This window comes from Vollenhovia emeryi, unplaced genomic scaffold (genome assembly GCF_000949405.1).
Source record: "Vollenhovia emeryi isolate VEMERY1.0 unplaced genomic scaffold, V.emery_V1.0 DF939265.1, whole genome shotgun sequence".
Classification (NCBI taxonomy): Eukaryota; Metazoa; Arthropoda; class Insecta; order Hymenoptera; family Formicidae; genus Vollenhovia; species Vollenhovia emeryi.
In genome coordinates, this window is record NW_011967101.1 from 208,366 (window position 1) to 233,086 (window position 24,721).

A 24,721-nucleotide genomic window follows, 5' to 3' on the forward strand; every position below is an offset into this window, starting at 1 on the left:
TAATTAGAGTGGCGTTTATTCCCGAGTCGGTAGTCAAGGTCGGCCGGTGCTTTGCTGTGATTGGTTGAATCATAGTCGGGAGTCCGAGTCAGTAGTCGAGTCAGAGTCGGGAGTTTGTAGTCTGATACGGGCTTTAAGAGGAGGAATCCGCGCGGGAGGAGGAACGGCGCGGGAGGGCGCGCGGGCTCGTTCGCGGGTGACGAGCGACGACGAGGCGGATTTTGCGCTGCCGCGGCGGAGGAGCGAGGGGGAGAGACGTGGTCTCGCGGCGCGGAGCACAAGTCGAGTCCACGCGATGATGGAGCGCGCACGGGCGCGCGGCGCAGAGGGTGCACGCGTGACACGAGGCGCGACGCGCGCCGCGCGCGCGTGGTAGACGAGCGGGTCTCTCGCGCGGCTCAGGCGGGAGTCGAGCGGCGAGTCGCGTCGGCGCGCCGCGGAAAACGGACGTCGACGTCGCCGCCGCACCGTCGCGCGTCGGCCGAGGCCTCCGTCACTGACGTCGACGCCATCGCCGTCGTCGTACTGTCGTCGACGTCGGCCCGTCCGATCCCCCCCCCCTTCTATCGTCGCACGCGTCGCAAATCGGCTGGTCCGCGCGTCAAATTCGTCCGGCGGCTCGCGTTTTCGTACGCCGAGTATAGTCTCTCCGGCGGGAAAGAGAGGGATCGCCCCTAGGCCCGTCGTCGGAGCTCGATCGCGCGCAGCCGACCGTTCGGTCGACCCTCGGGGACGGGAGTATCGGCGAGAGGAGCGAGAGGGTGTCCCGGAGCCGCGCGTGGTACCTGGGCTCGTCGGCCGCTCCGGTTCTCCGCGTTCAAGATGACATCGCCGAGGCGCGCGTTTCGAGCGCGACAGCGGGAGAGAGAGGCCGACCGGAGGTAGACTGGCGTGAGCGCGGTGCCCGCGCGTTGTGCACTAGGGATCGCGGGAGCTACGGCGGGGAGATACGCGCTCCGCTTCCGTCGCCATCGACAGTGCTGGAGAACGAGGCTGTCCGTCCCCGTCCGGTCGACGAGTTCCGCGCCCGTGCCGCCGCTCCGCACGTGGAGCGGAGCCGCCGTCGGTCGGGCCTCTCGCGGCGGGGAGAGATCGAGATCCCGGACATGGGCACGACGGTCCGTCGAAAGTAAATCGGAAAGACGGGGGGGGTGGGTGGGGGTGGGGGGGAGAAAGAGAGTGGAGCGCGCGCCCTCGAGGCTGCGGGCTCGCAAGAGGGCGGTTCGCGTATCTCGCTTGGATCCCGCTCGCTCGCCTCGGCTCGGCTCGGCCCCCATATGACGCCCCACTTAGGCCGCTAGGGCAGCGCATCCGCCACTGGCCGGTGGCGGTGACGAAAAGGGGCTGATGTCAGTGCGGCCACACGGCGGCGTACGCTCGGATCAGCAGCATCGGCAGCGGCAGCGGCAGCGGCAGCAGCGGCAGCGGCAGCGGCAACAGAAGCAAAAGCAGCGGCAGAGGCGACTACTCGTCGGATGCGCGAACGCGACGTCGCACGCATCGTACCGCGAGCGAGGCGAGCGAGAGCGACGACGACGAGCAGCGGAGCGGCGAGGGCAGCGTCAGTGGCAGCAGCGACGACGACGGTGATGCTCGGCAGCGGCCGCGAGATCGGGGCACTGGCGATCGGTGGCGGTTTGGCGATCCGCGACGACGACGACGACGCATCTGGCGCGCGCGATCGTGGCTGCCGGCGCGTCGGTCGTTCCGTGGCGCAGCTCGTGGAATAATGCGTGTTAGGCGCGACGACGTTACGACGACGAGGCGCCGTACGAGACGACGACGGTACGACGGTGCGACGACTGGGCGGCCAGCGTGCGGCCAGCGACGACGAGTACGACTACTACTACTTCCACTACCACCAGCGGAGCAGCTGCAGCAGCAGCGCAGTTATGTACGCGTACGGTTCCGAGATCACGTAGTGTCGGGCGTGTAATTATGTTGTCATCGTCGCGCGGCGCGCCCTGCGTAGCTTCACGGTGAAAATCTGGCGTGAACGGTTCCGCGGTGGAACGGGGAATATGGCGTCGGTCTCGGCCGAGACTCCAGCCAGCCATGGGCACAGCTTCAGTAAGAAAACGTTTCACAAGCCGACGTACTGCCATAGCTGCACGGACATGCTCTGGGGCCTCATACAGCAGGGGTACATCTGCGAAGGTAAGACGATCGCGAGATGCCGCGCCGCACGGATCGTAGCCGATCGACCGGGCGGGTCGAATTTTTCGATAGATCGCGCGCGCGGCCTTCCCCTCTTATCGCTCCGTATCCCCGGGTGGTATCGCTCGTCGGTTATCGAGAGGCAACGGTGGTGTCTCGCGCCAAGTATAAGCGTAGCGACGACAGCAAGACCGACCCCGCGTATCTTGACGCGAGTACGCGAGTCGAGAGGCCCTTGGATTATCTGATCTCAATAACGGCTGATCCGATCGACTTCCAAGTGGGTACGTGAATGGCGAGAGTGCGAGGCGAGGAGAGGAAGAGGGAGGGAAGGACGAGAAGCTCTCACTCTCTCTCTCCGGATACGTCCACACGGGTCTCCGCGTCTCCCGATCTCGTCCACGCCGGGGGATGCGCGCAGCTTCGCGGGCAGCTTCGCGGGCAGCGAGCGCGAACCCGCCGCGAGTCGATTACTGGCGCGATCCCGGAGAGAGGGAGAGAGGGGCTCCGGGGCTTTCCGCGTCCGTCTTCGCGGGACTCGCCGCGACTCCGTCCGCTCGACTGGTCCCGCGGCCGCTGTCGGCCAAGAGAGAAAGAGAGCGGCCCTCGCGCGAGAGGCTGCTGGGTTCTTTAAAGTTTCAAGCGGCCGCCTTCCCTCGACGCGAGTCGATCGATAGTCGACCGCGCTCGGTAACGGCTCGGTAACTCGCTCCTAGGACTCTCCCGCGAGGCCCGCGGGTCTCGCGGTCCCGACCGACGTGACGCGGTCGGCCGCGATGTGCCGCCGGATAAAACGGCAGGCGTGGGTCCCGTTCAATCGGGTCAGGGTGCTGCGTTCCGAGTGCCCCGTCGAGTCTCGGGCATTTTAGCGTCAGCCGCGCGCGCGAATCAGTGCGATAGCACGAGAGAGAGAGAGAGAGAGAGAGATAAACGGAGCGATCCGTCGGAGAAAAACGAAAGGAGAGGCCAGAAAAAGTGGGAGGGAGGACAAGAGAGAGAGAGAGAGAGAGAAGGAAATCGGGAGGGTGGGGGGTGACGGCGTACGCAGAGGGCGCGAGCGCGAACGCGCGCCCACCTTTTCACGAGCATTGATCGCGAGGGGTGGGGTAGTATGGCTGAAAGACCATGGATAAGGTTGCCGAAGTGGAAGGGGTTGAAAGGGGCGCGCGCGGGCGCTCGGCGGCGGCGGCGGCGGCGGCAAAGAGGGTTGTCTCCAAGTGGGGGCAAGCGTGAGAGCTCGCTGACGGGTAAAGAGGCGTAAAGGACCTTCGTTGTAACGCGAGCGGAACGAGCTCTCGCACTCTTTCGAATATAGGCACGTCGGGACGTTCGATCAGGTGGAGAGAGTCGCGCCTTGGATACAACGGGCCGCCACGCGTCCGCGTTTGGCCCGGCGGATCGCGGAATTGTTCCCGAGTCCACCCTCGGTCGAGGGTAAACGTATCTACGGGGTGTCCCGGAACTAGGGACCCTGTAATCACAGAGACTGGCCACGAGAGTTGGTCGAATTCCCGCGAGTGAAATGGCCTACGTTTCCTTCTCCCTCACTCGCGGGAATTTGACCAACTCTTACGGCCAGCCTCTGATTACGGGGTCTCCACCCGGGACGACCTTGCTCGCGAGGAGGTGGAGCGGATTGGGGAGAACGAAAAAGTCCCGTTTCGCGAGATTCGCAACGATAATCGAGATATTGAATTTTTAATTCGGGCGAGCGACGGCGACGTGGATATTGGCGCTCGAATACGTTTTACATATAAAAAGAGAGACGTTGCAGGCAGTAAAAACGTTCGTTAGGAGCCTACGGTCATTAAACAGGTCGTTAAAGACGCAACGCAAGCCATTAGGGAGCCACTGCAAGGATAGGCGACTTTAAGCCGTTACTTGGATGTGGTTCAAACAAAAAGCCGTCCCGAGTTGTCGCCGTTTCATTTGGAAAAGATCACGCCTATCTCAAATATCTTTGCGACATCGCCGCATTTTTTTTTATTACATCACGCGAACGAAACTTTAGACTCCATTATCAGTCGTTTTAACAAGTTTTTAGGAAGGGAGTGCGAATATGTGTCAACCTTACGTTTCCGTGATGCGAAAATGAGCTTTTTTATTTCTATTGAGTTACAATGTCCTCGAAAGAAACTTGTAGATTATCGAATTCCTTGAAAAAGACCACAACCGCGTACGGTCGAAGCGCCGGAATCAAACAAATAAACCGTCTGCCAGCTTAATGTCGTCTAACAATTCTTTTTACTGTTAATCAACTACTGGCGATTCACGTTCTTTCGTTGTTGTTTTTTTCCTATTTTAATCAGGATCTCGAGGAAATGCGACTTCCGAAAAGGAGCCTCTTGACTCGTGGGAAATTGGAAGAATTTATTAAAGGATAAATAGTCGTTTACCTCGTACAACGCATCGCGTACTCGACGTAAGCTGGCGTATCTTTGGACTGCTATTTTTTTTTTGCATTCAATCGCCCGAACCTTTTTTCGAGACGTATCAGGAAGTCCGGAATTGTTCGGCGTGAGTCAGAACTCTATCAATTATATCGAAATCCTAGAAATGGGATGCTAACTTCACAAAGGGCGAAGATAAAGCGTTATATTTCTAAAGCCATTGTTAAACCTTGCTACACAATGTATTGATCGCTTTACCGTCGGCTGCTTTAAATAAAGTTGTTTTTATGTCTGCAAATTATACTTAGCATTGTCAGTTTAAATTCAATCCGCGATATAAAATCCTAATAGCTGTTTACAAACTCGTTTGAGGCAATTAGATTTTCGCGCTTATTTTTTTGCCCAAGGCCTGCAACTTCTTTTTCGGACGTTAGCCGTGCATTGTTTCACGATACACCTACTTATATCGAATAATCGTAATACACTCGATACACCTTTGGTGAAAAATGCTAGTTCGCTACATTTTACACGACAATGATTAATAACACGTTAACGGTATTCGCGACAAATTGGAGTAACAATTTTCTTGCCTGAAATTGATCGGTCTTTCGGTATTTCACTTGCGCAAAATAAATTGCACAAACACGTGTCGATGCAAAACCGCTTATAAAACTATAAAGTTCAGGTAATAATTATTCATGGCTGCGACGCATCCACATCGTATATTAAAAAAAAAGGTTTTGGTTTTCATATGCAGAATAAGAGATAAAGGTCTCGGCTGACACATCCGTTAGCGTACGCGTCACATATGCATGACATCCCGATTTGCGTAACAAATCATTCGTAGCATTGCACAACGGCAGCGAACGTTAAAACATGTGGCGGCATTAGAAATGAGAATGGCGCGCAACGATAACTTCTTACATGTCGATTCAAAAACAAGCTGTAATGCATGCAGAGTGGGGATAAATCTTCTGTTTGCACCACCTCTCGTGGAGTAACGCGCGGACTAGAGACCCCGTAGTCAGAGACTGGCCATAAGAGTTCGTCAAATTCCTGCGAGCGAGGGAGAAACATAGACTTCTACACTGACCAAACAGTTTTTTTTAACTAAGTAAATAGATTTACTTAAAATTATTTTTTTACTGAAGCAAATATTTATTCCATTTAAATAAAAATATCAAATTTCAAGTAAATCTATGTATTATATTGAGTAAATTAATTTAAATCATTACATTTTTTACATTTAAATAAAAATTTCATGAGATATTATTTATATCTTTCTTGTCTCCCCTTGGGGTTGCGAGGCACTTTTCGAGGAAGTGTTCCCGGATTCCTTTACACCAGTAACTTATCCTGTTTTCGCTTGCGCGAAGGAGTTGTGTGCCCCGTGATTTCATGAGATATAGAATATCATTTATTAAATGAAATAATTGTTTTTGTTAAATAAGAAATCCAATTTTCTTCGATGTGAAAATTACATCTTAGTAAACATTTTATTCACATAAAAGTTTTTTAATTTAAAATTGTCTATTCTTCGATATTTAATAAATGCATATATTAAAGCAATGCATGTTTTAATTTATTCATTTTTAAATTTAAGTTAATAAGCTATTAGGAGCCACCTAATAGCTTATTTTTATAGAATAATTTTCTTGATTAAAGTAATATTTTTTGAATTAAGATATTTTTTTATCAGTGCAGAGGAATAATCCAATTTCTACGATCGTGGAAGAGTGAGATGGCCTATGTTTCTCTCTCACTTGCAAGGAATTTGACGAACTCTTATGGCCAGTCTTTGATCACAGGGTCTCTGCGCGCGACATAACAACGACGACGAAGTAATGCAAATGTAATGCGAAAAGTGGCGTTTATCTTCCTAAATCTCCTAATCTCCACGCAACGATCGCGCGAATACGATCTCACGTGCGATAAGAATTCCTTGGGTATCTCGACTGTGTATTAGTTAATATTCAACTGTTATGTTTGGGTAGCAACCCCAGTAGGAGCGAATTAAATTTTAACTTCAATAATAAGTAATATTGCGTTTCGTGCCGACGGTTTGAAATGCTGCAATTATGTAAACATACGAGATTGTGTAAAATCTTGGAAAGCGAGATTAAAGAGAGGATACGTACCGAGGGGGAAACCGCTGAGGGCATTGCGGTGTACAGATTTGCGGCATTACTGGGCATTTTTGGGCATTAGTTTGAGCATTAGGCCTTGCTGGGGCATTATAAAGATAAACTAAGATAAAATAAGATAATAAGATAAAGTAATGCCCCACTGGGCATTAGTAGGCATTGGTGTACAAGATTTTGGTCAGCGGTTTCCCCCTCGATACGCACTATTGACAATTCAGAAGCATGGATGTCTTTTAACCTAGATAACAGTCATGATTCTTTAAATACGTGATTCTGAAAATAACATATATCGAGTGTACACGCATTCTATCTTGTATGATGAGCTAATAGCAGCAATTTTTACGTAGTTCATGTATTCCTGCCTTCCCTGCAATTTGTGAATTTTCCACAACGTCTTGGCACATAAATGGAGCCCGAAATAACACATTTATTCTATCCACGCAGCTCTGTTAATCAAACGCAAAAGATTGTTAAAGTGAATCTTTCTTAATTTACTCGAATTTGGGAAGAAAGGAGAGATGTCACGTAAATATTTATGTACCTGAATATACGCATATTGACGTAGGAAATCGTATAAGTCGCCAGAAGTAATTAAAAAACTTCAGACGATTACTTGTCCATGTCAGGCAAATTAAAATGTTCAAAATCACGACGTTTCGACCATTGTTTGTGGTCCTTCTCAAGTGTTCTAACAAAGAGATTACAAGGAGTTTCAATAAAGAGTTGTTACATAAGTGAGTTGGCAAATGAGTAAATAAATAAGTTCAATAAATTATGGTCGGAAGTATAAAAATTGAGAAGTAAAGTATGATTGGCGAGTTGACAAATAAATGAGTAATATAAATTAAAGTCGACAGTAAAGAGATTAAGAAGTAAGATGAGACGGACGACATTGATGCAGGAAATAGAAAAAAATAATAATTAAATTTGTCATGTTTGCGATTTGAAACGGTATTGATATATTAGTATTGTTATAGGTAAGCGCAAAGTGTCGTATATTGAATTACAAATAATCTCCATTCTCCTTCTTGAATCGTAGAAATGATATTTTCTTAGGAGATAATTAAAGATATTAATTTCGCGTGTGCTTGTCCAAGTGTAGTTCGAAAAGGCCGATCGAATTGAAGTGCACAAGAAATGAGTTTGGGATGCACTGGCCATCAATCTATAATCAATCAATCTAGAGGACGATGCTTCACACTTAAGAGGCCGATCTCAGCTAATATTGATATCACTCGGTTCCCCTCGCGAGATCCTCCAACAGTTTAACCGATGTTCCTCATTGATAATGCATATAGATATGCCCGCGTTCGCCAGACAGATTCCGTCGCACGCTTTCTTTTCCTCGTACAAGAGAGCAGCGCGCCCTTTTTCTTCTACTCATCTCGGGTAATTTTTCTCTAAACAGCGAAAATTGATTGCCAAAGCGCGGCGAGTAGAAGCGCTTGCTAATAAAAAGGATCGTCCATTAAAGACATCGTGTATATCGTGTGCCACAAAGATATCGTATACACCGAATGCATGAAAATCTCAAGTGCCGCGCTACAGTTTCGCTACGTCGCTTTGGATCGCGTGCACTTGTTTCCGCGGGTATATCTCGTACGGTTACGGAAGAAACGTTCTGCGATACATATTAATTAACGCGCCGCACGCGTCTGCCACGCGCCATTCGGGCTTTTCCGTGTTCTTTCTCTGGGGAAAAAAAAGACAGCGACCCATTTTGGGGCCCACAATTAGTAATCGAATTATTTGGATTGTTCGTAACTCGTAATCTTTCACGAATTTTACCCCGCGTAACTAAAAATCGCAATTAGCTGTTCTATCTATAACGAAGATTTTTAAGTAATACTAATCAATTCTCTCAATTAGTTCTGTCGATATTCAGTAACGCAAAGATGATTTTCGCTTAAGGCACTAACCGAAATGTTAAGTTGCTTAACTACAAAAAAAAACGGTCAAAATTTTTCCCAGAGTAGAGTTACGAATAATCCAAACAATTCGATTGCTAATTGTGGGCCCCAAAATGGGTTCTTTATCCCAGAGTTTCTCTGTGAAAGCTCTGTGAAACGACTCCGTATAGAAGGGAACGCAGTTCACGTAGACGATCAATATTATAAAAGATAAGATTGTTATGTAAGAATGCAGTCGGATCACCGAATTATTAGGAAACGCTCGGACTCGAGGGCCAGAGTCGCGACGACGTTCCTCGCAGAATCGAGAGAGAGAGAGAGAGAGAGAGAGCAGATTCTTCAAAGGCACGACAATCTTAGCGAAGGCAATTTTGGTTAACTTCTCGCGCTGTTGCTGATCGATCGGGATCGTTATAAATAGGACGACCACCTGCTCCGAAAGCTAATCGAGTAATAAAAGCATGCAGAGAGTCCCAAAGTGATCACCTAATATTGTATATTGAAAACCGATACCCGTCGTACTCGAGATTATTATATGATTACCGAGGAATTAGTGGAATGTAAGGGGATTTCTCTTTCCCCCCCTCTCTCTCTCTCTCTCTCTCTCTCTCTCTCTCTCTCTCTCTCTCTTTTTCAGGGATACGCGACTTAACGCACGTGCCCGCATTTGTTGCTTTCAATCTAATTTCTCTGGAATTCCCGATGTAGACAAGAGCGACATCGATAGAGACTTGAGTAGATTTTTCTTTCTACCTCCTTGCATTCCTCGCGTTCGAGGTAAAAGCGCGTTCCTAAGGAGAGAGGAAAAGGGTAGCTAGAAATACAGCTAAAGAAACAAACAGATTCCAGATGTGGAAACTCGAGCACGGCAGTCTTGCGGAGAGTGTCTCGCAAGGATCTTCTTCTAAATCACGGTATACGTCGCGTTAATTTCCTTTCTTTCCTCCGTTATCTCGAAAGCATTGTTTCTCATCTTATCTATTCTCTTAACGCTCCCAGCTTTGTCGCTCATGATTATGTATTCGAGCAGTCGAATGGTGGCTCGCGTCGGTTGATGAATGATGGTACAAACACAGCAAAATTCATGGTTGAATATGTACATACATTAGAGGTCTATTAGGATAGATTTGCATAACCGCGTGCACAGCAGGACCGACCAGTCACGTGGATAACTGCAAGTGCGTCAAAGAATGCCGGAATCCAAATAAAGATTCTAAACGTTGCAAATCCCTGAGACAGATCCTTCGGACGTCGCACAATCCCGGAATAGACCTTAAACGTTTCAAATGTCTGGAATAGACCTTAAACTTTGCAAACGCCTGGAGCAGATCTTAAGCGTCGCAAAATCCCGGAGCAGACTTTAAACTGTGCAAGTATTTGAAATAGACCTTAAACTTTGCAAATGTCTGGAGCAGCTCTTGAGTGTTGCAAAATCCCAGAGCAGACCTTAAACATTGCAAATGTCTGGAACAGCCTTTAAACACGTAGCAAATATCTGAAACGGATTTTAATCTTTAAATTATGTAAATACCTGAAAGAAATCTCAAACGTTGCAAATGCTTGGAATAAACCTTAAACGTTGCAAAATCCCGGATCTCTAGGCGTTGTGAGTGCCTGGAACAGATCTTAATCGCCGCAAATACCTGGAACAAATCTGAAACGTTGCAAAACTCCGGAGCTTCAAACGCTGTGAATGTCTAAAACGGACCTTAAACGTTGCAGGTGTCTCAAGTAGATCTTAAACGTTGCAAATGCCTGGAACAGATTTTAAACGATGCAAACACCAGGAATAGAAAATATATTGCCTGGAACGTTCGTTAGAACGAACGTTCTAACGCGCGTCGTATCTTTTACGATTTGCCCGGGAAGCTCGTTCGGGCAAACGACACGAGTAAACGGACGGAATTCCGCCTTTTCCACGGCGATGCCGAGCACCTCTTCTTTTCGATTTGAGCTGCCCACTCGGCGAGTTAAAGTTAACTCGGCATTCGTGGAACGAACGGTCGATCGTCGATGGCGGCTGATGGCGCCTTCTTAACGAAGCGGATGCACAGTACTATTTCGGGCCGCATCTGCGCGCCGATGCGACAAATTTCCCACATCTTGCCTGATTAGCGTCGCAAGAGCGCGATAGAAACGCGATCATTACCGGCTATGCGCGACGGGGGAACGTGCGACACCCGTCACCTTGTATCGAGTGGATGACGGATACGCGGAGATGACGCTGCCTCCGATCGTCACCTCTGAACCCCCGACCCTGAAATATATCAATTCCCGAGGAATCGCCGAACGATTCTTCGTTCTCCGCGCGCTCGCAGCACGCCGGGCCACCCCGAGCGGCTTAACACGCCGCTCTCGATATCGACCCTAAATTTGCAATCGATAACATTAGCAGGCCCGCGGTATCCGCTTTACTATAGAATCTGTCGAGTATTACACAGGTCGACAAAAGGAAAGCTGTTTTTTATACTCAAAGATCAGACTAGGTGACCCCGAAGGTCTCTCGTGTGCTGAACACGAATCCGTTGTCCGTTTTTCCCTGGCACGTCAGGATTCTGAGATATCCTAACGTAAAGGTTCAAAACCAGGCCATTTTTAGACGTATTTGAGTTTATGTTACACGCGGAGGGAATTTTTTTGCTCATTACCGTTTGTGGTGTCTTCTAGTACAAGTCCTCCCCTTCAATTTCCGTTTTTGCACGTCCCAAAACGATTTTTCCCGACTGAGATATCGCGCATTCAAGTTAATGTTGAATGTTAATGAAAGCAGTACTATGTAGGAATCCAGTATAGAGACACAATAAAGAGAGAACTTGATGACTAGAGGCTCTAAAACTACAAAGTCCAAGCATCGAAACCTATAAAACCAAAACCCACAATTCCGAAGCTTCTAAACTATTTAGAAGATAATCTAAAACTATTTGGAAGATAATCTAAATAGTTTAGGAGCTTCGGGATTGTATGGGTTTTGGTTTTATAGATTTCGATGCTTGGGCTTTGTAGTTTCAGAGCCTCTAGTCATCAAGTTCTCTCTTTATATTGTGATTCTATACTGGATTCCTACATAGTACTACTTTCATTAATTCATTCAACTCGTCTCAACTTCAATGTGTGATATCTCGGCCGGGGAAAATCGTTTTGGGACGCGCAAAGACGGAAATTGAAGGGGGCAAACTTGTACTACAAGATTCCACAAACGGCAATGAGCGAAAAAAATTTCCTCTACGTGTGACATAAGCTCAAATATGCCTCGAAATGGCCTTTTTGCACACTCAGAATATCTGGGAATCCTGACGTGCTAGGGAAAAACGGACAACGGATTCGTGTTCAGCACACGAAAAACCTTCGGGGTCACCTAGTCTGATCTTTGGGTATAAAAGTTGTCGGCCTGTGCTATTTTAGAAGCGCAAAGAGACGCGTGTCTTCTAAAGAACATTTGGGCAACAAAAATGCCACGAGGATGGGCAAAACTGAGGATTTTCTAAACATGTGTACATCTATTTTTTTTTCTTCGACTCCTACAGAAGTTTGGTACACCAAACCTTACCCACTTGCCGCCCGGTTAACGGTAGTAACATTAAATAACGCCAGCCGCGTATGATTCTCGATGTTTTTTACTTACACCGCGAAAGGTCAGAAGATCTTGTTATAAATTACGACATGAGCGGCTCGTATTGATTTATGCTAAAGTGTACACTGCTTAGCCGGTAACGCTCTTCGATTTAACGCAATCAATCTCGCGCGGACTTGAGAAGTTCTTTCTCTCTAAATTTGGTTCTTTCCTCTCGTGTTGCAGTGTGTAACTTCGTGGTGCACGACCGCTGTCTCAAGGCCGTCGTCTCTCCCTGCTCCAGCATCGCGGCAAGCCTGATTAAGGTAAGACAACGGGATCCGTCTCCGCGCCGCAAGGATTAATCGCCTGCGCATAAATATAACGCCTATACTTAGAATATAGGAAAGCAATCTTCCCAGGTGCATCGTAAAATAACTGAGCGTTGCGATAAAATAATTTACGTGGATTTTAGTAGAGCCGAGAGAAAAGATTGAACGGAACGTCGAAGGGCTACTTGCCCGTTGCTCCACGTTCGCGTGTCAGATCTCCTTGGCATCACCCGGAACTTTTGGTTCGACACCTGGATGACACACAGAATCCAAAAGGAATTTCACTTCTGGAATTATGAAACGATTTTTTCTCCCATTCTACTTCCGTTCTGAAAACGTTCTTGAGAGCTGAAAAGTCGCCTTTATGTCACCGATTTTTAGCTCTTCGGATACAAAAGAAATTCTTTTTATACCCCGTAGAATCTCTGAAGGATAATCCTTCTTGAACCGCCGAAAGGAACCTTTTGCGTTCTCTTTGAACAAATCGCGCTAAGAAAAAGTGAATCCTCTGTGAGTTCATAATAATCACCGTGCTATTTGGGTATATTTATACCATTTCTTCATTAGGCTTCTTTATTTATTGCAGAACTCGGTTGAACATTGTTGGCCCGAATAAGTATGTACATCGCAAAAATTTCTTTCTCAAATCCCAAATTATGAAATGAATTTCTCTTCCATCCCATTTCTGAAAACATTAAGAACTCAGAACGAATTCGCTTCTATGTCACCAATTTCGAGCTTTTTTATCGGATACAAAAGAAATTGTTTTTATACTCTCTAAAAATAATTCTCGAACCGTCGGAAAAGAATTCCTTTCTTTTTGAACAGATTACGCTAGTGTGTGAAGTATTTGAGAAAGTGAATCCTCTTCGAGCCCATAATTAGCCGCGGTTTTTGAGTACGTAAGATTAACAGCAGTTCTTTCACTGGGTCTCCTCATTGTTGCAGAACCCGGTTGCACACTGTTGGTCCGAACAAGTACATCGCAAAAGGAAATTCTGCAACGTCTGTCGGAAGCGGTTGGATGATAATCTATCCATACACTGTGAAAGTAAGCCAAAGTTCCTGTTCTCGAGTCAAAGAAACGCGAGGCTTCGGTAGGCATATTTGGGTCTCTGACGAAATGTTAATCGCTCCTGTGTTTCCCGTAGTATGCGAGTACTTCGTGCACGTAGAATGCCAAGACTTCGCGGTGGCAGACTGCAAGGAGAATGCCACATACATACCTGGGAAGGATCTGTCAGCAGTGAAGCACACTCATCATTGGCGGGAAGGCAATCTTCCGAGCAGCTCGAAATGCGCCGTATGCAAGAAGAGTTGTTTTACTGCCGAGTGCCTTGCCGGGTTTCGTTGCGAGTGGTGCGGCATGACGGTAAAAGAAAGATTCGTTACTACATCGCCGTTAGATCGCCCTTGCCTTTGGTCTTTGCGACTATTCGCTCCGTTCCGTCTCGGCTCGGAGTTAGAATTAGAATGAAACATTACATTGCATTGCGTTACTTGGTCATTTCAAGTCAAGTGTAATGGGCTCTTACGAATAGAGCTAGAAAGCATATTTCGTTGGCATGATTAAAGCTCCTCCCCTCCCCCGCCCCTCCTGCCTCGTTAAAATAATACCTAATGACAAATTTGATTTCGTCTCTCAGTTGCACGCGTATTGTTACAAGAATATCCCCCAAGAATGCACCTTTGGTAACTTGGAACCAATTTACCTGCCGCCACACGCAGTTAGTATTCCGCGTACCGAAGTTCCCATGGAAGCCATCATTGGAGTAGAAGTGCGTCGTAAAGAAGTGCTGGCGCGTGAGTATTCTTGCCGTAAGTGTCTGCCGTGTAATTACGATGTGCGTGTTAACAGGTAATTAGAATAATAGAATGAGGAATTGCGCTTTATCACGTGCCGCGAAAGCACTTTAATATTTTATCAAGCAATCCCACCGGGAATATAATTTTGGACGTTGAAGCGATTCTCTTGTAACGGAGAAAGGGGAATAAGATTAAGGCGAGATTCTCTGTCGAATAAAATTGAATAATATTAACAGACGTCAACACTCCAAATTTTTAAGACTGCATTTGTAATCGATAAAACACATGCTCGCGTTGGTAACGCACGTAGCTATATATAAATATATAGCGTAATTCTAATTTTGATATACAATAGATACATCGCTTTTGAATTACGAGATCTACATATCTCCAAGCAAGTGATGTATATTAAGCTCAGATAACAAATAATGGGAAAAGAATCCACGTTGAGAGTCTTAGCTCAAGCTGCTCCGTTTGCATAATTGGACGTTGTCTAAATTATCGCGTTTCTCCGCTGTGTGCATTGTGAATTTCATTGTTGATTAGCGCTTTATGAAGTTTTTTCAATTCATCATTCAGCATTTCCGTATTACCTATTGACACAACTGATTATTTTCACACTGTGTCTCTCGTATATGTATGAGATTTTCTATTTTTACTATGCATAGCACATGTACACGTATGCAAATATGCACTGATGATTGGTAGCGGAAGATATTGTACACCGTACTATGTAAAGTTTGAAAAAAGAATGTATAATATGCGAAGTATATTCCTTATACATTAGTAGAGGGGTACTTGTAAGAGATACAACTAATTTTTGGATACGTATAAACTTTTTGCATGGTATTATTTTAGCATTCACTCACGCGTGTATAAAACCGTCGGTTTGTAAACATATACATGTTCTTCCTTCTTTTCAGAGCATGCAACGTTGACTTTCTTCGATATGAAACGAGAAAGACCCTACCTATATTTTGAAAGATTTATTACCGCCTCAAACTTTCACTGTTCCGTCATATCACGAATTGAGAAACTGCATTTATATGGGATAATATTAGTAGTCAAATTTCTCTAGTCAATTTTAATATCTCACATAAATATACGTGTATTTATATTTGCTACTTGCAGTTTCTTACACTCTCAGCTTCCTATACGTTTCTGCAATACGAGCTGTTTAAAAAAGAAACTTAAATTGTAAATACTGATTTTTTTTATAGAATGAAAAGAGACTGTGAATTGAGTTAATAACGTGGAAAAATATTACAATATACGTTTACGACAATCTTTACGTAGCGAAATGTGTGCTAGATGCAGGGATTAGAAATGAGCTTTTGGATTATAGAAAGTGTGACTGCTGTCTAATCATCATAATACACTCATGATTGAATCATTTATATCATCAAATATGCCACGCGAGAATCGATCGCGAGTCTCGTATCATCTACGATAGGTGAAGATGTCCAAAATTATACGAGAGTTCAGGATCATGACGTACGCGCTGTGCGAAATTTAAATTATACAAATCAAATTTTCTGTAGTTTATAATCGTACAAACCTTCTTAAGCAACGTCAAAGCTACGTCTATTGTATACCTTAAATATTTTGTTCACAATATATTTGTAAACTATGGCTTTTGTGGCTGGTTGCTCTTATCAACTGCTATTTTCAATGTGCTTTTAATAGGCATAATATATTTTAATAGATACAGCACTTATTTTATTGAGCTTCGTAATTAGATGGTAATTAGAATTGGCGTTTACAAATTATATAATATAAGCTTACAAAATTAAAGCTGTGTGTGAAAGTGAACATTTTATTTTAATAATTACAAACCTTGGATGTCATAATTCTTCGATATCAAAGAAAGCACGTCTTTATATATAATTAAACAAGCTTAACGGTGAGAAAGAGAGAGAGAGAGAGAGAGAGAGGGAGAATAAACACACACGTCACAATGGAGTAAAAATACCTAAACAGAGATAAAATTATAGATTTGAAATGGTGATAACCGTTAAAATATTCGGTCCATCTTTGCTTCTATGTGAAGAACACATCGGAGAGCAATTCGATTTCGCTGAGAGTGAACAAAACGGGGCTGCAGGCCGCCTAGCCGAAGCTTTGAGGCGCCTTTCGCTAGTTTTGCCACGTAGCTGCCATGGAAATTGTCATGCTTCCCCTCCTTATGTTCGAGGTATCTAGAATATTATCATCGTCAGACATTCATCTGTGTGAATGTACTCGATTCTAAGATGTACTTATCGTACAAGACTGAGAGTAACTTGAAGTACGCTGTAGTGATCGTTACTGTTGTTATCTCTACATGTAACTACTTCTTCGACATTTGCAGTTTAGGATTGAGAAAGCGCTGTATTGTAAAAGACATAATCATATTTATTTATATATATATTTTTTTTGCATAACGGCGATGCAAATATTTAGCTTGCTTCCATCATACTTTCCGACATTTTCGAATAACATTTTACTACCGCATTAATATGTATGTGTGTGTGTGTTTGTTGTGTACAATATATATTAATGTGGCAGTAATATAACACATATACATACATACACACACTGTATTTCGTATATAAACACAATAATATACATGTAATGTAACATATAAACAAATGATTAATTAACTAAAGAATCTCAATAATTAAAATTAACGCGTAACAAGGGAAAGTAGGCTTTGAAAGGCGAATGCGGTTAATTGTGTGTAAGTTAACGTTATGTAACGTTTAATTAATAATTTAATATAAATCACAGTTTGTATTAAATTATTAATTAAATGTTACATAACGTTAACTCTCGTACAACTAACCGCGTTTGACTCTCAAATCCCGTTTCCTTGTTACCCATTAACATATATATCTCTAATTATATTTAATCTATCTAATTTAAATCATGTGGGTGGGGAAATAAGTACATATAGAAGTACAGTCGAGCTAATTTCCCGATAGGTAGTTTCTTATAAAATTGCATTTTATCTCTTATGAATTTCTTTGACTGGAACGAGTGTGAAATATTTGACAGCAAAACGATATATTATTTACGTGAGATGAATTCAGGAAGTGGGAAACGATGATGCATTTGTCAAAGTGGACTCGTTTAAATTGCATATCTATAATAAATTGTCACACGACATGCATTTACATAAATATCATAGTGCACCAACCTTTTTTTATAGATGTTATTTTGTTACTGTTTACGTTTTAGCATGTATGTATGTCTCGCTTCAGTGCATGCACTGTCATTCAGCCCACTGGATGCTATGAGATACCATGACGCTTATCACTCTACTATGCAGTGAAATGAAGTTCAACAATACTACTGACTAATTCTTCCTATCGTGTCTGTGTTCTACAAACCCATCGTAAATAATCGATGGTAAGAGATGTAATTTATTCTTGAATAATAAGCAGAGTCGTTACAACTCTCTTTGTGTTTATAAATTGCTCTTAAATTGATTCATTACTTTCCTCAAAGTATCTGTTTCATGCAGATCCTTTTCGAATATTTGTACACGATGGTGGTGATTTGTACGCCGCCTTTGCTTCCACAATTAATTTCCACAATTAATCGAAGTCTTGATAAATTATAAATAAATTACACGATAATTTAATGAAAGTGTTGCTTGCAGGATAATACATATTTTTGAGATTACATTGAATTTCGTTGCTTTGTAATATAAGATATTTTATAACGCCTTTTCAAGAGCGACACCATTAATGTTATCTGAGTAAAAAAAAATGAAACATTTTGTCAATTTGGATGTACTCGACGGAAGAAGATGTATTATATACGGATTTTATGTTTCATTTAGGTATTATTGTATTTCATATTAATAATATTCTATTACATTTAGGTATTCTTGTATTCTATATTAATAATATTCTAACATTCGAAGTATGATCCTTCTTTGTGTTAACAGCGCGGAGCATATCAGAGGAATTTGGTAGCGATCCAAGGTATCGTGACAATGGAGAACCGACACAGGGCGCAGCGCATGGCCGTGATCCGCGTTCTCCTAAAGAGAAAGAAGATAAAGAAAGAGGTGACGAAGGTATTTCAATACAACTTCCGATTAACAGTTTCGAGATTTTCTCTCCCCTAATCTGTGAATCTGATATTCTCCCACAGAGATGATTAAGGTGTACGATGGCAACAATTCCTTGAGGCGAAGAATATTTCGGGTAATTTCGGTACCCAGGCAGGCTACGACAGAGCAGGTTCTCACATCGGCACTGCGCGCATTTCACATCACGAAAGATCCTAGTACGTGCATATGGACTATTTTATTTGACATGACAAACATGGATTCTTTTCGATAAATTTACTAATTGAACCAATCGACTCTTTTTCGCGAAAATTCAGGTAACTTTTACTTAACTGACCTGTATGCCGCGGAGGAAACTGAGTTAGGTGACCCAACGCCTGTTTTAAATTTAAATCGTAAAGAAGGCAAACGTCCCGCTGTGTTCTTGCGATTTAAGTAAGTTCACACCACACTTACTAAACAAAACAATATCTAGAATATTTTATATAATTTTTTATCTAAAAAAATACAGTAGAAAATTAATATTATGCTAGAAATTGTATTTGTATTTAAATATGAAAACAGCAAAGAATTTTGATATAACGTGTATAATAAATTTTAATGATTTCAGAGATAACGACAGCGGAGAGGTACGGGTTTATCCCGGCAGATTGCAGGTATCAGAGTCATTCTGTATAGTACCTGTCACCGAAGCAACAACCGTCGCAGACTTAATAAACGAGGCACTGGAAAAGTTCGGCTTACAAAATTTTAATTGTGATGACTTTAGGTGCAGTGAAATTCTTTTAGACCGTGGTGGTACGTTTCGAGTTTTTCTCCAACTTGACAGTTTGCAACTTAAATCGAATATTCCTCAAGACTGCGCTTTGTCTTGCACGAAAAATAAAGAAAGCTTTATTTCTATTAGTAACGGAAAGAGTTTTGTCTTGGGATGAAAAACCCTGGGACATCGTTAAAATGCTGGGAAAAGATTCTATTAGACAAATGGAACTGATGCGATTCTATCTACAACTAAAGCAAGATCCCCATGGACCTAATTTGGCATTATTCGTGGGCAACCTACCGCAAAATCTTTCCGAAAGAAATTATGAAAACATGCTAACGGAACATTTAGGAAAAGGTTGGTAATCCAACGGGAAATTAACTGTTATCCACAGAATTCGGAAAATACCTATTTACCTATATAACTTCTTGGACTTTTCAGAAAATATGTTTTCATCAATCGGCCCAATTTATTACGAATATGGTTCAGTGGTTATCATATACGAGGATTTGGATACAGCGGTTAGAGCATTATATACGTTGCGAGAAAAAAAATGTGAAGACAAACTCCTTTTAGGTACTTAAATATATCTGAGATGCGAGAAAATATTAATTAGTATCAAGTAGGGATTCATAGTGCATGGGATAGTTGTATACATATCTCACTTTTTTTTCTGATTGATGTAGTCTTTTAGTTTTAATGAGATACATATTGAAATATTGTCTTATCTTTGTTTTCTTTCTAGTAATGATTCTACCAAGTATCGAGCCAAGTATGGTACCAACGGGCGTCCAACCACTGCTCGTGTTTGTAAATGTAAAATCTGGTGGTTGCCAAGGACTCCAGCTAATTTCTAGTTTTCGTAAACTATTAAATCCTTATCAAGTGTTCGATCTTGATAATGGCGGACCTCTCCCAGGGTAAGTGTCGATCGCACATAATGATTTAAGTAATATAACACATATTCTGAAGCACGATATAATTTTACAAGCAAGTTAGATAAAAAGAAGTAAGTACTTTCTTTGCGTTACAGACTTTACGTTTTTCGTCACATAAAGGACTACAAGATATTAGTTTGTGGTGGTGATGGAACGATAGGTTGGGTATTACAATGTTTAGATAATGTGGGTCAGGATAGCCAATGTTCTTCTCCCGCTTGTGCTATTGTACCTTTGGGAACGGGAAACGACCTTGCTCGTGTATTATGTTGGGGTTCAGGCTACACGGGTGACGAAGATCCACTAAACTTGCTGCGAGACGTTATCGATGCGGAAGAAATAATATTGGACAGATGGACCGTAGTTTTTCATCCGGAAGAAAAGGAGCAAACTCAAGTGGTTTGTAACGCTGCAGGTAAGGGAGAAGTTTCTCGACAACACCGCAAAAACCAGTTTCGTAATACAAAGGAGAATTCTAATGGCGGCAATGTTACAGCTTCTCAGCAAGTAGCATCGCGCCATTTGCATATTACTACAGGCGCTGGTACTAGCGAAGACAATACGCAAATATATGTGATGAATAATTATTTTGGCATTGGCGTCGATGCGGATTTGTGTCTGGACTTTCATAATGCGAGGGAGGAAAATCCTAACAAGTTCAAAAGCAGATTACGAAATAAGGGCGTGTACGTAACGATGGGTCTGCGTAAAATGGTCAGGCGTAAACCGTGCAAAGATTTACATAAAGAAATTCGATTAGAAGTGGACGGTAAATTGGTCGAGTTACCGCAAGTGGAAGGAATAATAATTCTGAACATTTTAAGGTAATCATTACAGAATGTGTTACATGTTGTATAAAAGAGGAAGGATATTTTAAGCTCTATTTCAAACGATGCCTTTTCTGCCTTTCACGTTTAGTTGGGGTTCTGGTGCTAATCCTTGGGGACCAGATACCAAAGAAGATCAATTTTATACACCGAATCATTGGGACGGCATGTTGGAGGTTGTCGGAGTCACAGGCGTTATGCATCTTGGACAGATACAGTCGGGTTTACGTACGGCTATGAGAATAGCGCAGGTAAATGGAAGTTAATCAACGATACAGACAACGAGGTACTCTCTGTATTTCCTTTCTGCGATGCACATCGATTTACTTGTCGTTTTGTTTCGATCGATAGGGTGGACACATAAAAATTCACTTAAACTCAGATATACCTGTACAAGTAGACGGTGAACCGTGGGTTCAGAGTCCCGGAGACATTGTGGTCTTGAAATCTGCTCTCAAGGTAATACTTAGACGTTGAGAGTTGTTACAAAACTCCCCCATAATTCCACAGAAATAACGGACAGAATCGTAACGTACAAGTCATTCACCGACACGATAACGTGTATCGTTATTAGTAGAGCGATATGTCTCTCCATGCTCTTGAAACGCGAGTAATAAACCAGAGTCGTTGCGTCTCTCGCCGTTCGAGTTTAAGTAGAATAATGGGGCGTACATTCTCTTGTGGCACGTAAAAACTTTTTAACAGGCGCATCCCTATTAGTTTGTAGCATTTTTCATTTCATATTACAATACTCTACGTATTCACCGTAAAAAGCGTAACCTGATTGCTGATACCTATCAGCGCATGCTTTCCTCCCCTAATTGCACTCGACTAATATCTCCTTGTTCCTCTGTTCACTTCAGGCTACCATGTTGAAGAAAAGTAAGATCAAGCGTCGCAATACCGAACCGTCGATTCTACCTGCTAATGGGGAGGGGGGCAAGAGCACGGACGAGTAATCCAACTATACCACAACTTACAACTGCTCGATAGTTTAATCGTATCTCGTAAGACGCGCGACATCACATCCTAGACTCCTCGGCGCGCGTAAGTGGAACGCACGCGCGGGAGAGGAGTCTCGGTGTGTCGTCCCCGTGTGCCGTCTGAAACCAATTCCATCTAAACACGGAAAGAAAGAAAGGAACTCTCCCCCCGATCCCTCCGTTGATGCATGTAAAAACCGATCAACTTCCGCGATACCTTCTCGATGCCTCGATCCCTATGCAGCTAGCTCGAGCTTGTAATGTGTGGATTAGACGCATTATATCGGATAGTAGTGTTCAGCTTTACAAAACGTTTCTTCTCTCCCTTCTTTTTTCTACGTATATAAGTTGTACCATGAATTTGTAACTTTCCATATTTTTCTACACTTCTATATACTTTCTACTTTGTACTTGTACTTTGTCAGCGGTACTGACTGACATTCTTATCGATTGCTCCTTTGTGCGCTCCCTGATCCTGTCCCTTCCTAGGCCACGATGCTGAAGAAGACTAAGGGTAAAATGAAGCGGCGTAACACGGAATCCAGCATGCAGTTGGCGCTTCAGGCCGCACCGTCGAACGATCCGGACGAAGACATCTTCTGAGTGAACAAACATTATGTGAAAGTGATCGGACACGTCGCGCGGTAACGCAAGGCACGTAGCCACGTTAGAGAACGTTTGTGATCGACTAGCGTACGTAACAAAACCAAAAATCGGCCTCGAAATCGTCCGACTAACTTAATCGACGAACTTAACATAAGTACTTACAACGCGAAGAGGAGGAGAGAAACAAAAGTACACTCGTGGACGGGCGAGAGGGGACGGGTAGATAAGGTTTTCAGATACACCGGACACAACATATATACAGCATAAAAAAAATCCATTATCCACTCAATGATTCTTAATGTTTGTTCTTACATTAATAGAGGATGAAACTAGATCTCATTTTTAAATGTTAAATAATTCTAGCACCGTACGTAGCTCTTATCGATCGATATTTTTTTAGTAAAATTATAATAGATTTTAAACACACAATGACACACACCGCGCGCGCGCACGCGCGCACACACACACACACACACACACACACAAATCAACCAGTATCGGAGGAAGTTGAAACGCGCTTACGGCGTGCTTACGTGACGACCGTTGATTTCCATTTACGTTCCAAGCTTGGTAGTCTTCGAGGAAGAGGGAGAGAGATCATAATTGTGTATTACGTTTCGTATGGTATTCTACCGATCCTATGCAGTATTATATCGTATATTACGATACGAAACTTGTATCGCGCACGATATAAAACCACAAACAAGGTCAGTTGTTAATAATACATTATATATATATAGAGAATATTTATGATTATAAATATTAATATATTTACATAATATTGTATTAGTATTACGGTATTAAGTTGTGATAATTGTTATGTATGTCTGACTGCTGGGCAGTCTGGAATTCGCTGAAAACCAGTGGCAGTCAGTTTTTTTCTAGGATACAGTTAAGAGGAGGGTAAAAGGGGAGAAAAGAGAGAGATGAAGATTAATGTAATACCTTTTCGTAAACGATAAGACCGCATTGCGGGCTAAGCGCTTTGCCGATCCGTCTCCGCGCGGCGGGAGGAACCACGTGGCGTACAAGAAATCGCGTAAACGTACATGTCAGTATGCCTATTCGTGCGGGCGCGCACGGTCGTGCGTATGCGTTATAAATTCGGCGTGTCAAGTTGTAAGAGCCTGAGCGGTATGGCTGTCTTGTACTCTTAAGACATAAGACAGTTATTGTGTGTTACCTCAAGACAAACGGTTGAAACACGAGACACTGTCTTAAGGCTGTCTTAAAAGTATAAGACAGCCAGAGCCGGGTGCAAGCAAAAAAACGAATTCGGCCGCTTGATTAGCGCGGGAAAGCATGACTGACCGAACCGCGGGGCCGCGTGCGACGCTCCGGTTGCACGCGCCTAACGTCGGCCTTGAAGACAGCCATTCTGCTCAGGCCCTGAGAACAGTGAGAACAGCGACAACTGTTTTTTGTTTTAATACGCCATAATTCATAACGCAATTATAAATGACCACGCGCGCCAGCACTAATAGGCAGCGGGTTACACGTCATACTGACCCGTATGTCTCTGCAACACCCTGTACACGAGTGTCAAGAGAGTCGGATTGGCAATGTTACTGACCACCTCACCTGGCTCTGACAGAGGCTCCTGTAAACGACGAAACGAAAGGCTCGGCGGTGCCACGACGGCGACACACATTCCACTGTAACGCGAGGGTTGGAGGCACGAGGAGATATGTAAATTTATATGATGCCATAAAGCCATGCCGTACAAAAAAGAAAGAAAGGAAAAGAGGCGTAGGAGAGAGGCTTGTAACGCGCTGACGCACCCGAAGCTCGTTGGCACGCGTCGTTCGTAACCGGGACTTTCGTAACGTCGGGCGACGAGGACCGCGGGGAGACTCGACACCGCGCGAATCCGAGGGCAATACCGTTTCTCGAGCTTCCAAGGTCACGATCCTTGGTGCCACCGACGCACGGGTCATCGAGTGCCGATCATCGCTACCACCGAGCGATCGCCGACGAGGCGAGTCACGACCTGATTAAAAACCCAAAAAAAAAGAAGAAAAGAAAAATACCGACCTTTCAACTGCTGTCGCTCATACACGGACACACGGGCGCACGTTCACGTTTGGATCTTCGCTGGCATCGTGGCGATTCGGAAGGGGTGAAGAGAGAAAAGGGAGAAAAAGAAATAATGAAAAAGACAACTTCGGTGCCAAACAATTGTATATAATATTATTAAAAAGTAGGGACTATAAATATAAGACTCTCCTATTAATCGCGATGGCATTTAATGCGAC

General features: G+C 43.9%; 1 protein-coding gene across 10 annotated transcripts; it reads left to right on the plus strand.

The window, feature by feature from the left end:
- The first annotated feature begins 1,597 nt into the window (after window positions 1–1,597).
- LOC105559551 (diacylglycerol kinase theta) lies at window positions 1,598–23,358 on the plus strand. 10 transcript variants are annotated; one of them, XM_012007921.1, is made up of 18 exons: window positions 1,779–2,157; window positions 12,398–12,477; window positions 13,432–13,534; window positions 13,635–13,855; window positions 14,130–14,301; window positions 16,340–16,483; window positions 18,224–18,355; window positions 18,433–18,567; window positions 18,667–18,784; window positions 18,960–19,147; window positions 19,257–19,469; window positions 19,554–19,688; window positions 19,858–20,032; window positions 20,146–20,465; window positions 20,547–20,874; window positions 20,969–21,128; window positions 21,229–21,336; window positions 22,350–23,358. In XM_012007921.1, exons 1-18 carry the CDS (start codon window positions 2,022–2,024, stop codon window positions 22,461–22,463), a joined length of 2,982 nt encoding a protein of 993 aa, XP_011863311.1. In that variant the 5' UTR covers window positions 1,779–2,021; the 3' UTR covers window positions 22,464–23,358. The 10 variants fall into 10 exon arrangements, 7 of the variants coding, with proteins under 7 accessions (XP_011863311.1, XP_011863312.1, XP_011863313.1 ...); XM_012007922.1 differs by having other exon boundaries at window positions 18,224–18,346; XM_012007923.1 differs by having other exon boundaries at window positions 14,130–14,286.
- The last annotated feature ends 1,363 nt before the right edge of the window (window positions 23,359–24,721 follow it).

Coding starts and splice junctions, on each gene's coding strand:
- LOC105559551 (XM_012007921.1), top strand. CDS start 2,022: ATGGCGTCGGTCTCGGCCGAGACTCCAGCCAGCCATGGGCACAGCTTC. Junction 13,535..13,634: donor TCTATCCATACACTGTGAAA/GTAAGCCAAAGT, acceptor TGTTTCCCGTAG/TATGCGAGTACTTCGTGCAC. Junction 18,568..18,666: donor TCACATCACGAAAGATCCTA/GTACGTGCATAT, acceptor GCGAAAATTCAG/GTAACTTTTACTTAACTGAC.